The sequence below is a fragment of the Pangasianodon hypophthalmus genome, chromosome 13, assembly GCF_027358585.1.
Source record: "Pangasianodon hypophthalmus isolate fPanHyp1 chromosome 13, fPanHyp1.pri, whole genome shotgun sequence".
Lineage (NCBI taxonomy): Eukaryota > Metazoa > Chordata > Actinopteri > Siluriformes > Pangasiidae > Pangasianodon > Pangasianodon hypophthalmus.
In genome coordinates this window covers 10,381,659-10,397,343 of record NC_069722.1, presented here as the reverse complement: position 1 = coordinate 10,397,343, position 15,685 = coordinate 10,381,659, and the positions used below count along the sequence as shown (strand labels likewise).

The 15,685-nt window shown below is 38.3% G+C and overlaps 1 protein-coding gene across 1 annotated transcript; it reads left to right on the top strand.

Moving 5' to 3' along the window:
* Positions 1 to 1,438: 1,438 nt before the first annotated feature.
* On the top strand, positions 1,439 to 14,372 carry cacng4b (calcium channel, voltage-dependent, gamma subunit 4b). The gene is made up of 4 exons (XM_026916162.3): positions 1,439 to 2,061; positions 9,698 to 9,781; positions 9,924 to 10,064; positions 11,563 to 14,372. Exons 1-4 carry the CDS (start codon positions 1,839 to 1,841, stop codon positions 12,081 to 12,083), a joined length of 969 nt encoding a protein of 322 aa, XP_026771963.1. The 5' UTR covers positions 1,439 to 1,838; the 3' UTR covers positions 12,084 to 14,372.
* The last annotated feature ends 1,313 nt before the right edge of the window (positions 14,373 to 15,685 follow it).

Sequence of the window (15,685 nt, the reverse complement as noted above, 5' to 3'; positions counted from 1 at the left end):
CATAGGCGAAAACATGGTTATAAAGTAGTGTAATGAGGCATTTCCTGGTGCCATATAGAACCATATTCAAAAGGTTCTTCATAAAACCATACAACAGGTTCCATATAGAGCCATTACAGTGATATAAAGAACCATGTTTTCTTAAATTTGCCTTTTGGATTTTTGGAAAATGTAGTTTAACTTTGTTTATTGCAATACCTAATTTATGAAATAAAGTCTGACAATATAATCATAAATCAGATATTACAATAAAAAAAAGTTAAACTACATTTTCCAACAATCCAAAAGGCAAAATTAAGAAAGCATGGTTCTTTATAACACTGTAATGGCTCTATATGGAACCTGTTGTATGGTTTTATGAAGAACCTTTTGAATATGGTTCTATATGGCACCAGGAAATGCCTCAGTCTTTGAAATGGGCTGGCTTACCCAAAAATTAAACAACTCATTTTGTATACTGTATTAGAGTAAATAAACTAAAACTAAAAATGCTTTTTTTTCATGAATATGTTATTTATCAAATATTTGCATTCTTCTTATAGAGGCCATAGAGCTATTGATGATGAAAGATTACTTCCCAGTGACAATTTGTTTGTTATTATTATGCTGAAATTAAAATTGAAAAGTAAAATTTTGCAGAACATTCATGATGCAGATTTCTTCACGAATCTGAGTTTCCAAAAAATCGCAGCTAATTTAACAACTTCATCATTTATTCATTCATTCATTCTTCAGTAACTGCTGTATCCTGTTTAGGGTTGTGGTGGTAATAAGTTACTACATTATAAACTGTTGTGGCATTATGACTCTAATTTTAATAATTGGATTTTAAATTTTAATGAGCTACACTCTCAGAAATAAAGGTACCAATCTGTACTCTTCCTTGTCACTTGGGTGGTACCATCAAGGGCACATCTTTTGTACCTTAGTATTTACCTAGTATTTCCTCAGTAATTAATAAAGTACTCTATCTATCTATCTATCTATCTATCACCTGGGAAGGTGCATGTAATGTACCTTTAAATAACCTATTAAAGCTACAGTAATTAGAGTAAATCTTAGACAGTACATCAACAGTCCCTAAGGATCAGTTATATATAAAGATATAAAGATACTAAAGGTACGAATGATGTACCCCTGATGGTACCACCCCAGCAAGGTACCTTTATTCCTGAGAGTGTACGAAGCTACAGCCATAACTTTTCCTGATTTCATCCTATAGCAGATCTGATTCCAGGGCTTTCATATGAGTACGAACACACAAAGTCCACTGCATTTCTGTTTGCACTCACAACAGAGCTACACATTCCCAGATCACAGATGAGGTCATTTCTGGGAGACAAGCTCGTTTCAGGCCCTACATTAAGATCCCCCTCTTCCCATCAGTAGAGCTAAAGAGGGTCTCCTGCTGTTTGCCTCTCATTGGTTAGTGGGACTGAAGGTGGGGTTTGAGACTGAGCCGTCAAAAAAAGCCATATCCATTAGACTGAGGAAACTCGAGACGCTGGGAGAGGACAAGCGGCTTGGTTTCTGTTATTAAATTAAAAAAACAAAAGGGAAAAAATGATTAGAGCAAACCGCGGTGATTTAAAAGCGGCTCCTGCTGAGCTCACTGACACGTGGAGGCGCCGCGCGCTTTTCACCTCGCGCAAGTTTGCCGTGGCTCCGGGCGCGCGCGCTGACTAACCAGCTCTGACGCTCGAGCGCGGGAACAAAAGGAGCGCGAGCTGTTGCCAAACACACACGCACGCACGCGTGCCGTGTCGCTCACGTGCGAAAAAAAACCAAAAAAAAAAAAAAAAAAAACAAGACCGAGTGAGAGATTATTATGAGGTGCGATGGCTTGGTGCGACCGTGCAGTTCAGCTGCTCCTGGCCACCGTGGGCGCTTTCGTGGCGTTTAGCCTTATGACCATCGCTATCGGCACGGACTACTGGCTGTACTCCAGGGCTTACATTTGCAACGCGACCAACATCACAGCAGACGACACTCAGTCACAACCCAAGAAAACTCGCGGGGATCTCACGCACTCCGGGCTTTGGAGAATCTGCTGTATAGAAGGTACCGTAAGGGTCAGATATCTGATTCTTGTTTTGATCTGAGGGAAAACAAAAACAGGGCAAGAAAACTTGCAATGAAATCTGTGTCACATTCAGATCATCTTTTCTTTTTGTTAGCCCGCATGGTGAGCGTTAAGAGCACGCAGTTTAAATCTTTTGTTCTTCGTTTTGTGCGCAAAATCGCGTCGCGCGTGCACTGTCATCAGCGCGTGCAGACTACAAGCCAACAAACACAGAACGTTTCTCTAACGTTAGCATTTGGTTCTCCTTAGTAATTTTGCGTGTGTGTGTGTGTGTGTGTGTGTGTGTGTGTGTGTGTGTGTGTGTGTGTGTGGAGGGGGGTGTGGGGGGCATTTCATAACGTTCTATTTTGGTTAACAAAGTTAGCGCTGTTCATTTTAGCAAACTTCCTGTTATGAGACCATAAAAACATTACTGGAACGTTAGAAAAACAACACATAAAGCAAGCTTTTAACGCTTTAACGCTTTGTTTAAAAGTTCCCAGAACATTCCTTTGTTAACCAAAACAGAACGTTGCCAGAACGTTATGAAATGGTTCTGAAACATAGCCAAAGTCGAACCAAATGCTGATTAATGTTAGGGAAACATTGCGTGTTTGTTGGGAAGGCTGCTAACAAGGGAGGCGATATGGCAAAAACATACCACGATACTCAGAGGCATTTTCACTATATCCAACAGGTATCACGACATTTTTTAACCAAGCCAGACCAACAGTGTTCATCTCTCTCTCTGTCTCTCTCTCTCTCTCTCTCTCTATATATATATATATGTGTGTGTGTGTGTGTGTGTGTGTGTGTGTCTGTATAATATAATGTTTTATAATATAATGTTTCTAGTCTCATATACATATATATATATATATATATATATATATATATATATATATATATATATATATATGAGACTAGAAACATTATATTCTTCTATTATAATTATATATTTTATATCATATAATTATATAAATAAAAAAATATATGTGGGGCAAAGAAGGATAAATAATACAAGTATATGTAAGTATAAGACTAATAATTATGAGTAATAAAGAAGTTGGTCAGCATTATGGAAGTAAAGACAACATCTACTTATCAATGGGACGAATCATACAACTAATAAAGATTTTTTTACTAATAATTATGAGGAATAGCGAAGCAGGTCAGTGTGCTGAGATCAGTGTACTGGTCAGAGTACTGACAATACCTGATGTAATTTGTGACAGTGATGTCATATCATTATCATATGGTGATGAAAGAAAACAATGGTGTAGGAAGGTTCAGGAATTTTATCACAGTATGTGATTTGTCTGAATTTTTTTTTAGCGTAATTAAAAGCATGTTAACAAAGTTTAGCTCAGGAAGCTACCCAGCACTCGTTCATAAATGTTTATAAGTTTAGCCTTTATGTTAGAGCTTAAGACATCTCTCTGTCTTTCTGTCTGTCTCTCTGTCTTTCTCTATCTCTCTCTCCCTCGGTTTGGAGAGGGGTGAATGGACTGCAAAGCGTATGCAGTCAAGAGTCTCCTCTTAAGTATCTGCCTTCATTCATGCCTTTATTGTATTTGATGCTGTTGCTTGGCAACAACGTGTCAGAAATCGCTATGGTAACATGGCCAAGGTTTTAAAAATAGACGAATCTATTGCTTCTTGTCATTGTCCACCAAAAAAGAAAACGAGACACGCATTACCTTTTTTCTCCCTAATGCAACGTGATGCTGGTGACCCTGAATCAAGAGGACTGACTAGCTTTCCCACTCATTATCTCACTCAGCCTTGTACACACAACAGAGAGCGTGCCATTTAATCATGAAAACATCACGATCCATCATACATATGCAAAGAGAATGGTAATGAAAAAGAACATTAAACTCATTGCAAAAGCAACTGCTTTTTTTTCGTGATGGCAGCATTTGTGTTGCCGGAGCTCTAACAAGCTTTCCTGGTGTGCGATTATACCTATCCAGTCAACAAGCATGTAATCACATCACGATACAATAGCATCATTTATCAGGTCCAAGTAGTGAACAGCTGTTCTGTAGGGACTTAAAGCTGTGAACAAGACTCAAGGTGAAACTGAAGTAATCACTGTATTACATTAGGGATATTTTGCATATCTTCAATGTATTTTCTTTAAGAAACATAATATCAATATTACGATGACAGTACACTTTTCTGATATATCAGTGGAGTCATCAGTACTTTTATTAAACTCACCAACCCCACTGTTACTCCGAGTAACAAGTAGCTACTTGGATGATAAATAATTTATTTCTATAAACTTTAAATACAGTTGTCATGGGGTGCTACTGTGTTTCTACTGTTTTGCCTGGCAAAATTATGTATTATGGACTAAATTTCCATATGTCTTTTATTCACGAATATGCTAATTAAAAATCAACCCAGTGGGGCAAGACAGAACTCGAGAACATTTTGATGCGAATCCCTTAAAGGTCAATGATCAACCCAAAAAGGGCAAGACAGCTTGAGCATCGATATGTGGCTGTCAGCTGGGCTTATTGTAGCCCATGAGATAACATTTGCTTTGGGTCAATATGGATCTGAGTCTTGAGTGCTTGGATTTGTTTTCCCTTGGTGATATAATCATTCCCTTTGCCAGGTTGGGGATGTTTCAAGGGCGGAAGTGCTGTCACTTCTCCATTCCCAGTGTGCACCACAGATGTGTAATTAAAATGCAGCACTGAAAGGCCACGCAGTCTCTAATTAGCCATCGGGCTTGAATTCTGTGACTGAGTAATGGGAGCGATTACAAGTTTGGAGCATGTGCCAGGCACAGCCTTCAAGCCCTTGACCTTCCCATGGCTCATTCTTGCATAATTTGGGACCTATTGCCTTATACAGAGAGGAAGCATTGTAAGGACTGTAAAAAAAAAAAATAATAATAAACCCAAAGTGGGCATGGCATAAACCAGAAGTTTTTTCTTTTGTTCTTTATTATTATTTTTTTATATTAAATATGACCCTACCACTGAGCCCCAGGAAACACTGGAAAAATCCAGATGTAGAAATGCCATCACTGTCAGTATGGTGTGTGCATTCTGACTCTGAAAGTTCCTCAACCTCAGCTACATCAGTCAAGTTCATAACTGGTCTCAACTAGAGATGTGCAAAGAAATATATTGTAATAGTGCTCCTAGAGTTATTATTTTTGTTTGAACCTATCTACCATGTGTTTTAACAAATTTTGTAGGCTCTATTTACCAAAAAAATAAACAAACTATTAGCCTAAGTTACACCACCACAACCAGGACCAGGCTAAGGATAAATTAATGAATGCTGCATGTTCATGTTAATGAAGGATGAACATGGTGTTTGTTTGCCCCGCAAGCTTCATATCTGACTGCTTGCTCATACTCTCATGCAAATAAAAACCTCCCACTCGTGCAAGGTTCTTTTTGCTCCCTGCATGGTCCCCTTCTTGATGCACAAGTCTAGTCTTAACCAGTTGCTCTGTGAACCTGGCAAGCTTTCTAACAAAAAAAAATAGTGCTGTTCATTCCAAAGTGCTCTTCAAAAAATCCAGACAAGTCATGGTAGAAACAGCACCATAGAAAGTTTAACGGACCCATGATTGGCTATGTCACCTTAATTCACGGGAACAGCAAAGTGCTCCCATGTGTCAAGCTGAACCAGTGGGGTGACAGCTGTAGGCTGTGCAGGGATCAGTCTTGGCGCTGCACGTGTCAGCTGGGGAGGTGGGTTTGGAAAGGGAGGGCTCGCTGCCTGCTGTATTAAACCACAATGAAGATGTCATAGGCACCCTTGGAGACATTATGGAAATCGAATTGTTGAAACAGCCCTGAGGTTGCCATGGAGAACATGCGCTCAGCACAGAGTGCTGTTACCTCCAGGCAGGCCTGAGGGACCGAGCTCTCATTTTGTCACACATAGAGATACACACACATACGGTCTCTGTCTCTGATGAGAGTGTTTCTGTTAAGTGAGGGGTTTTATTTCCTCTTTATGAGACTGGGCGCACCACAGACACCGGGCTAATAACTGCCACTCATAAATCAGCGGTCTCAAGTCACTCAATTCGATCTCTCTTCACACACTTTGTTTTCTAATACAAGGACTGAACCGCATGTCTGATGGATTTTGGATTGTATTTTGGATTGTATTGCATTTGTATGCACAGCTTTTCAGTTTGACTGTCTGAAGAAACAATTAGACCTATAAAACTATTAGTAGGATGTAAGGATGTATGAGGATATAAGGGTTTCTCAGGTTCACGCTAGGAAAGCTGGTCAGATATTTATCCAAGGAAAATTAATTAAATGGGTTTTAAGTGTTAGATAGGCACTGTGTTTACTTCTACTGTAGACTGTCTAGTGTCTGCCATCTCCAGGTTCAGAAATAGCTGAAACAAAAATTTAGGACATCCAGGGCCAAAAACAAAGTGCTGTTTTTTTTTTTGTTTGTTTTGTTTTTTTATTTCATATTTTTATTCATTGCTTTTGATTGAAGAATAATAACTAAGTAAAGTAGTCCAAAGTAGTTATTTAAAAAAAAAAAAAACAATCGTTTTCATAGCAAGTAGTGTAAGATGCTTATTCAGCACTGCTAAAAACACACATCAACACAAATTTTGTACTTAGACATTCCACTATAACTTAGAAGCTAAACATGTAGTGCTAGACAATGGTGCATGCAATTGTGAAAGTGTCTGGAAATGTAGACTGACTAATGACTTGCCTACAAGTTTAGGCTTACCAGATTGCATGTATAGTTCCCAGTTAAAAATCACGGTTTTACACCAGACAACCCAGTTCACTGTAATGTATAGAAGAAACATATCTGGCAAATTACAACCTCAAGACCATTTTTTTGGGCGCTGCGTGATTAAAAATAACCCAACCACAGAGGATCTTCCCTAATCTGGTAGCAGTGAAAAAGTTGCTGGTGATGTTGATGCACTGTTCCAGGAGATCAAATGGAAAAGCACCTTGTTTACGAAAATCCTTTTTACTTCAATTGAAATTATTTTGTGATGTTACATTTTGGTACATTGTTGTATTTCATTTGAAATAAATCTGTGGTAGGGATATCATTGCATGTTCACATGTCTGTCACATGTTGATCCTATAAATGGTCATGTCACAGGAGTAGTGCATTAGATTCCATTTGATAAGGAATGCTACAAATTTTTATTACAACCTGCACACAGCATTATGCATTCATGTACAGCCCTGTCGTCAGTGGGGAGACAAATGGGAAACTTGGCCAAGGCCCAGGCTGAGTGGGGGCCCAGATGATCCACTGATATGTAAATTAGGCCTGCTTGAATAAAATAGGTTGGACAAAAACATAGGTTTTATCCTGTACCTGTTAACATACAGTATATTCATAAATATCATACTTGTAGTGATACATATATAAAATGGTACATATAAGTATAAAAGATTTGTTGCAGCTTTTCATATACAGTAATGCTGCTCATGCTATCTGAAGACAGCTCGCAGAACAATCCTGAAAAAACGCTTCTTTTTTTTTTTTTTTTTTTTTTTTTTTTTTTTTTTACAATGACTAGACGAGAAAACGTGGCCTAGTTTCTCAGACCTATTTAATACTAATTAATTTGATGCTACTTTTTAACCACCAGACCCAATTAATGCCAAGCTGGGCCACAAAAGCTGTGTCAGAGGGTGCAGTCTGCGTCCCTTCACATAGAGCTCAGGGAGAGGACCACATACCACTGCACATTGCTGATAAACTCTATTTTAACCATAGAAGTGTTTGAGATGTGGGGTTTACGTTGTACAGGGAGATATTTAGTAACTGACATATTATGTCATGACTTTATGCTTTCCAGGGAGAACTGTGTTAAAACTGGTTTTCAGCTTTCATTTTCTGATATTTATATTTAGATGTGTTAAACAACTTAGAACATGGCACCTTTGGTGTCAGAGCACCCAATTTTTTGGTGAGCAATAGTATTAGAACAGATAGTCTAACAGATACATTTAAGTAAATTACACTTAACATTTGGTGGCATATCCCCTCCTTGCAATAACTGTATCAAACCGGCAACCCACTGAGATCCCCAAATGCTTGCATTCTTCTTTTGTGATGCTTTTCCAGACTTCTACCACAGCTTCTTTCAGTTGTTGATTGTTTCGGGGGGTTTCTCCCTTCAGTCTCCTCTTCAGGAGGTGAAATGCATGCTCAATTGAGTTAAGGTCTGGTGACTTGACCAGTCTAAAACCTTCCACTTTTTTCTCCTGATGAAGTCCTTTGTTGTGTTGGCAGTGTGTTTTGGGTCATTGTCTTGCTGCATGATGAAGTTCCTCCCAATTAGTTTGGATGTATTTCTCTGCAAATTGGCAGACTTCTGAATTCATTCTGCTGCTACCATCAAGAGTTACTGCTGATGTGTGGTTTGCATCTTGTGGTATGGCCTCTATATTTCTGCCTGCAAAATCTTCTTCGAATGGTGGATTGTGATACCTTCACCTGTGCTCTGTGGAGGTTGTTGCTGATGTCACTGACTGTTGTTTTTGAGTTTTTCTTCACAGCTCTCACAATGTTTCTGTCATCAACTGCTGTTTTTTCCCTTGGCCGACCTGTTCGATGTCTGGTTGTTAGTACACCAGTGGTTTCTTTTTCAGGATATTCCGGATATTTCATATATTCAGGATATTGTCGTAATGGCAATGACCAATGCTTATGCAATAGATCTGATCAATTTTCCCTCATTTCTCATCTTCAAAATGCCTTGCTTTTCTCCCATAGGCAGCTCTCTGTTCTTCCGTGGGTTTATTCTTTTTAACAACAAATGCTGTCTTCACAGGTGAAACCGAGGGCTCAGACCAAGTGTAGACATTCAAAGCTTTTAATTGTTTAAACAATCAATCTATCAGAACACTCCTGGGTAATAAGAAACACCTGTCAGTCACATGTTCCACTATTTTTGATCACTTGAAAAATGGGTGGGTTCATACAAAAGGTGCCATGTTCTAGGTTGTTGTTTCATATTCATCGTTTGATCTTAAACCCAAATGTCTCCAGAGTATAGCAAAAACAAAATAATTGATCTTACCATTCCGATACTTTTAGAGGGAACTCTAAATTTGTGCTACAAGGTTCAGTAATCTTTCCACTTTTTTTTCTTAGTACATGCTGCCAATATGTCAAATTATTAAAAAGGAGTCAGCTTTCATCGCTACACAGATGCACAGCTATAGTCCCAAATGATATTGGTGTCCTAGATAAACTGGTAGCCTTTCTGTATAGCATTGTTTGCTGGATGAATACTAATAAATTACAGAAATACAAACAAGGCAAATGAAATTTTGCTATTCAGATGAAGTTTGAGGCTAAAAATTTTGGTGTAACCGCACCTTACCAACATTCCTAAAATTACCTTCTGTCATTTAAGGAATACACTGTAGCATGGGTTAGGCTGTATCCCTCAATTCAACAAACTGATTCAAGCTTTAGTATTTACTCACCTAAACTACTATAATGATTGTTCACAGAACTACCTAAACAACCTAACAAATAAACTACAACTTGTGCAAAATGCAGCAGCTGGACATTACTTCATACCTGGTAACTGATACATCACTTCATCATGACTCTAATTTTAACTTTATTAATCTTTAGGTCTCAACAAAGGAAGCTGTTACCGTATCAATCATTTTCCAGACGACAACGACTATGACACTGACAGCTCAGAATACCTCCTACGTGAGTGACTTTCTTTTAAGGGATATTTGGCCATTTTAACACTGTTTCAGTTCTGTACCTATAATATGCATATCAGTCTTGTAAAACAGAATTAATACAGAATTTGTTGACTAACCATGGATCTGGTTGCGTGTATGTTTAGGTATAGTACGTGCCTCCAGTGTGTTCCCCATTCTCAGTACCGTTCTACTACTTCTGGGGGGGCTGTGTGTGGGAGTAGGACGCATCTACAACAAGAGGAATAACATTTTGCTCAGTGCAGGGATCCTGTTTGTGGCAGCAGGTAAGACGCTCACAGATTTGTAAGTAGTGCATGACTTAGCAACTGATAAATCATCAGCATGGAAGATTTTTAACAACGGTACTGATATTGGTATTAGGTATTGGTATATCACTTGTAAAATATGCTATAATACCAAGGTCTGATACCACAATTAGGCCTGTCACGATAACTGCTTTTGTTGGATGATATATTGTCCAGGAAATAATTGTGATAAACAATATTATTGTCATTTTCAGACCATTTTATGCCAGGGACATAATGATAATATAATAGCATAATAACATAAGTACACATTTTCAAAGAGCAGTGAACTTTTAATTCTTAAGAATATTCAGACATTGGCATTGGAATGTCAAAAAAAATTAAATATCCTAAATAAAACATAAATAAAATAAAACCACACAACCAAAACAATAAATAAAATGGACTCTCAGGCTCCGTTAACAAAAGTTGCACTAAATATTAAACATTTGGCACAGGAGTATAGAAAGTCATTCATTCTTTAACAGGCGATATACTGCCAGTCCTGTTTCTCAATGGTTAGGACCTTTCTTAACATACTAGCTATAAGTTAGACATAAGTAACAACAAATAGAACAATGTAACATGTTCGACATAAAGTCAGTTTAGGACTCCTCCTTTTCGAGTGTCTCTGGACATAACACAAAGGCGCTTGTGTGATTTTCTTTATGCTTTAGTTATTCATTGTCCGTGTTTTAGTGTTCACTTGTCCATTTGTGTCAGTTTGTGCAGATGCAAGTTGTAATATTACGTTTACGTTGTGTATATGTCTCATTAATCTCATATGTGTATAGGATGCGCTTGGGTGAGTTAACGCACTAGTTAAGCGCATTGGTTTACCAGTGTTTGTTCACTTTTCAGCTTCAGCTCACACAGCTTAATCGGGTCAATCCCCGACATTATTGACTATGACTGGATTATTTCAAACACTAGAACTATTCTTTCTAGATTTTTCTTCTTCACAAAACGTTGTTAGTGCATTGTTAATATCTTGTGTGTCATTTTTTCAACAGTATGTTTTAATTAAAATCGGTACTAGTGCTTGCTACACATCTTAATTTAGAACGCACACAGTTTTTGCATTCGAATGTACATTTTTATCTTAAATTTGACGAATATTCGAAGTTCAAATTTTAATTTTACAGCCCTAGAGCAGAGGAGAGGACAGAAGCAGAGCAAATGGCTAAAATGTTGGTTTGTTTACAAAATTCTTTTGTAAACAAACATGCATGTAAACACAAGGGGCAATATCGAGGTCAGCAAAAATGCAAAGTAGACTGCAAACTGTGCTCTGCGAAAATATCAAAAGGAGGTGTTACAGCATCTTTATTTTCATTGCTAGCAGCACACATAACAACCATGACAAACAAAACAAAAAAAATGTTCCAGGAAGTCCCTGATTGCTTAATACTAAGTAGGTTACTCATTTTGGTAAACAGTATCATTTCTTGACACTAATATCTCTATAATGTTTTAGGTTTGAGTAACATCATTGGGATCATCGTTTACATCTCCAGCAACACTGGTGATCCCAGCGACAAGCGTGATGAGGACAAGAAGAGCCAATACAATTACGGCTGGTCGTTCTACTTTGGGGCTCTCTCGTTCATCCTCGCGGAGGCGGTTGCTGTCCTAGCTGTGAACATCTACATCGAAAAGAACAAAGAGGTGCGCTTCCAAGCACGACGAGAGTTTGTCAAGTCTACCTCGTCCTCCTCACCGTATTCACGCATGTCCAGTTTCCGCTACAGGCGGCGACATTCACGTTCCAGCTCGCGTTCCACAGAGGCGTCCCGCGAGGCGTCTCCAGTCGGTATAAAGATGGTGAGCTCCGTGCCTCTGGGTGAGATTAACATGTACACGCTGAGCAGAGATCCGCTGAAATCGGGCACTGACAGCTCCTATAGCCCTGAACACGACTCTGGATTCCTGCAGGTGCACAACTGCTTTCCCAAAGACTTGAATGATAGCATCAACAGGAGGACAACACCAGTATGAGAACTTAATGACAGGAATGTTATAGAAATACAATGTCTTGGCCATATAACATGGGAACACCACTGAGGCCTATTGGCTTAGTAGAAGCACTAGTTCAATTAATTGCGATGATTCAACTACCTAAGGACTACTACCTTTGATGGGGGAATTTGAATGGGTTTCATCAACAGCATTTAATCCTTAAATTTCAGTTGCACCAGTGTTTTGGCCCAAGTGTTTCCTCCTTACAGTGTTATTAAGAAAGGATTTAAGAGACTAGCTGTGGTGGATCTGTATAGCTAATTCCATCCATTTTACAAACAATCTTTGAATAGTGCATTGTGGAATTATATAAAGTGTGAAATTAAAGTGTGAACAAATCCAATTTTGATAGGAAGTCTATTCTCTGTATGAGTCATAGACACAGTGGAGATTCAGAATACACCATTTTAAATATGACTGTCCAAATATAAAATGGTGCTACAGGAAGTAGTCTCACAGGTTAAGCCTTCCCCTTCTTGTGTATTTTGTATATACTTGAACCCTGTATTGCCTTGTCCGTGTCACATGTCTGTAAACACAACTGTCATAACCTAATCTGTGTGCCTCTCTGCTTATCAGGATCAGCAATTTTAGCTGAGCTAACCTGTAGGTATTTTCACTGCAGAGAATACTATGTTTAATTATTTTTGTGAAACTAGAAATAAGCTAGGCTTGCACACACTGAAACTACAGAATGATAAGGATACAAAGAAGAAACTACAAGGCAAGCACAAAGTATTTCAGTACTGTGAAGCTTTATATTATATTTTTAATTACCACATTGATAATGTGCCATCAGCTGTCAGCTGAAAACCACCTGTGTTGTTCTCTGTAGTGAATGAATTGAAGATGAATGCTATTCCACTGCCGTCGTTCTCGGCAACAAGGACCTTGGGGTCTAAAATGTGGGTTAAATCGAAGTGTATTCTGGTGGTGTTATGAATCAGATCTGGATGTAATCTGAATGATGGCTGTGCGTCTACTCCATGCCGGTGCAGCCCTGTGTAAATCTGAATTGTGTGCTACTGGGACTGTGACATTGTGAAAGTCTAAAGATAAACGTTGGGCTGAGAAATGTCAGACATCCAGAACTGAAAGAGCCCGTCAGCACTGAGAGGCATTTCAATGGTGCAGTCCGTTTGCCGATAACAATCTAGGACAAAGAAGAATAAAAGACTGTCAGTTGCATCAATGAGGCCAAACCAGCGCTTCATCCGTGTCTTAGTTTTGTGAGCCTTATGATTGGAATTCCTTTCAAATCTCTGTGCCAGCCAGAAATGTACTTTGTCACTGTTTATTTTCTCAATATAACAGCATGTCTGTGGTACAACCTCTTACTTTGTCATTTATGTTTACAAGGACACTTATGGTGGTGAGAGAATAATGTATAGTTTTCAGTCAGTGCATATTGCTGAATGACTCATCATGGGACAAATCATCTCAGTTACTTGTATATATATATATCTACCTTCATTTACTAAGGCATTTTTTACATGAGCTTAGAACCATGCCTCTGCATAGCATGGTGTATGGTTGGTCGTCTTGAATATTGACATTTCCTATGATCCTTTGACTGTGCGTGCTATAGCTATTATAATAATTTGGTTCCAAAGGCCTTGCTGGCATTTTGGTGACATAATCATGATTACATGCCTATAACACTCTGTCTTTCTCAAAAAAGAGATTTTCTCTCCTCAACTTCTTTCTTTTCTGGTGTTCCTAGTATAGCAGTCCCACTAACAACGTCACTATAACCTTGCTCACTTAAATAAATTACATCAGGGCACATGTTTTGCTTGTATGTGTATATTTTTATTTCATCTGGGGTGAAACATATGGTCCTACAACAGCTTTTCAATGGAAAATGACCTACTGAACTGAAAAATGTCACCACTACCTGTCTATAAATTCCTTACAACCTGATGATGGACCTGCTTTTTTTGACAAAAATCAAATAGTGTATGTTAAGATATTATAAATAAAAACAAAAAACAAAATGATATCAGTTCAAAAGTCTGCATCTTCCTCCCTGAAAGTGAACATCCTCTAATCTTTTTAATATGCACCTTATGCTTTTATTATTCTGTCCAACCTCTTGTATCCTTTGAGCTATTTTTTGATTGTCTTAGTTGTAATATTTGCCCCATGTTCTTCCTGACTTTTTTTCAGGATGAACTGTCAGCATGCTTAGCCAATCTATACTTAATCCTCTTGACATATCTGTTGTAACTGTGATAAGTGCCGTACATTGCATTATTCAGATCAGCACTGGAGGCCAAGAGAGTCACAGCAAAGCATTTTAAGAATATTGTATTGCTGATTTTGTATTTTTTGGATTGTTGTTTTATTGACTTCAACATTTTAAAATTTTAGCTTTACATTTTCCTTGTTTCACCAAGAAACAATGGGGGATGCAACCTTTTGTATTCAACTGTAATTAAGCTTCCATATGTAAGCTTCCAAAAAAAGGTATTTTTCCATTAACCTGGCTAAAGCTAACATTTTGATTAAACTAATTCATTAAAAAATGTAATATTATTAAACCTTGAAGACCAACTTAAAGGACACTTGCCATTTTGTTTGAAAGCATGAGATATACTTTGATGCATATTCTATAACTTTAACAATTCTTATCAATTTGCCTTGATCAATTATTAAAAACTGATGAACAAAAATCAGCCCCAAAGTAAAATAACTGATACAACCCATTCACATGATTTATACTATTTGCTGTACAGAATTCTGTTTCCACTCATCAGTCATTTTATATACTGCACGTTCATCCTGTGAATCTCCTTCAAACATTTGAGATGACTTACGCTTTGTGACATGCCATATTACTGTGCTGGATATATCCTTTTAGAGATGGGTAAATTGTGGCCATAAGGCATGTGCATAGTCAGCAACAATAGTCAAATGATGCTCGATCAGTTTTAAGGGGCTTAATGTGTGCCAGGAAAACATACCCCACACCAATACACCACCACTACCAGCCTGAAGTGTTTATACAAACCAACAGATCCTGACCCTGCCATTTGAATGTCACAGCATAAATCGATATTCATCAGACTAGGCGATGTTTTTTTTCTGTCTAGTGTTGGTGAGTTTGTGCCCACTGTAGCTTCAGATTGCTGTTCTTGGCTGACAGGAGTCTTCTGCTGTTGTAGCTCATCCACTTCAAGGTTCAATTGTGTTGTTCATTCTGAGATGCTTTTCTGCTTACAAAGAGTAATTATTTCAGTTACTATAGCCTTCCTGTCAGCTCAAATCAGTCGGGCCATTCTCCTCTGACCGCTCTTATCAACAAGGTGTTCCGTACGCAGACCTGCTGCTCACTGTTTTTGGGAAACATTCTGTGAAAAAGCAGATCAACAGTTTCTGGGATACTCAAACCAGCCTGTCAGGCACCACCAACCACGCCACCATCTTTCCCCATTTGGATGTTTGATGTGAACATTAACTGAAGCTCTTGACCTGTATGTGCATGACTTTATGCATTGTGCTGCTGTCACATGATTGGATGATTGGATAATTGCATGTCTTATGAAGGTGTACAGGTGTAATATTAAAGTGGCTGGTGT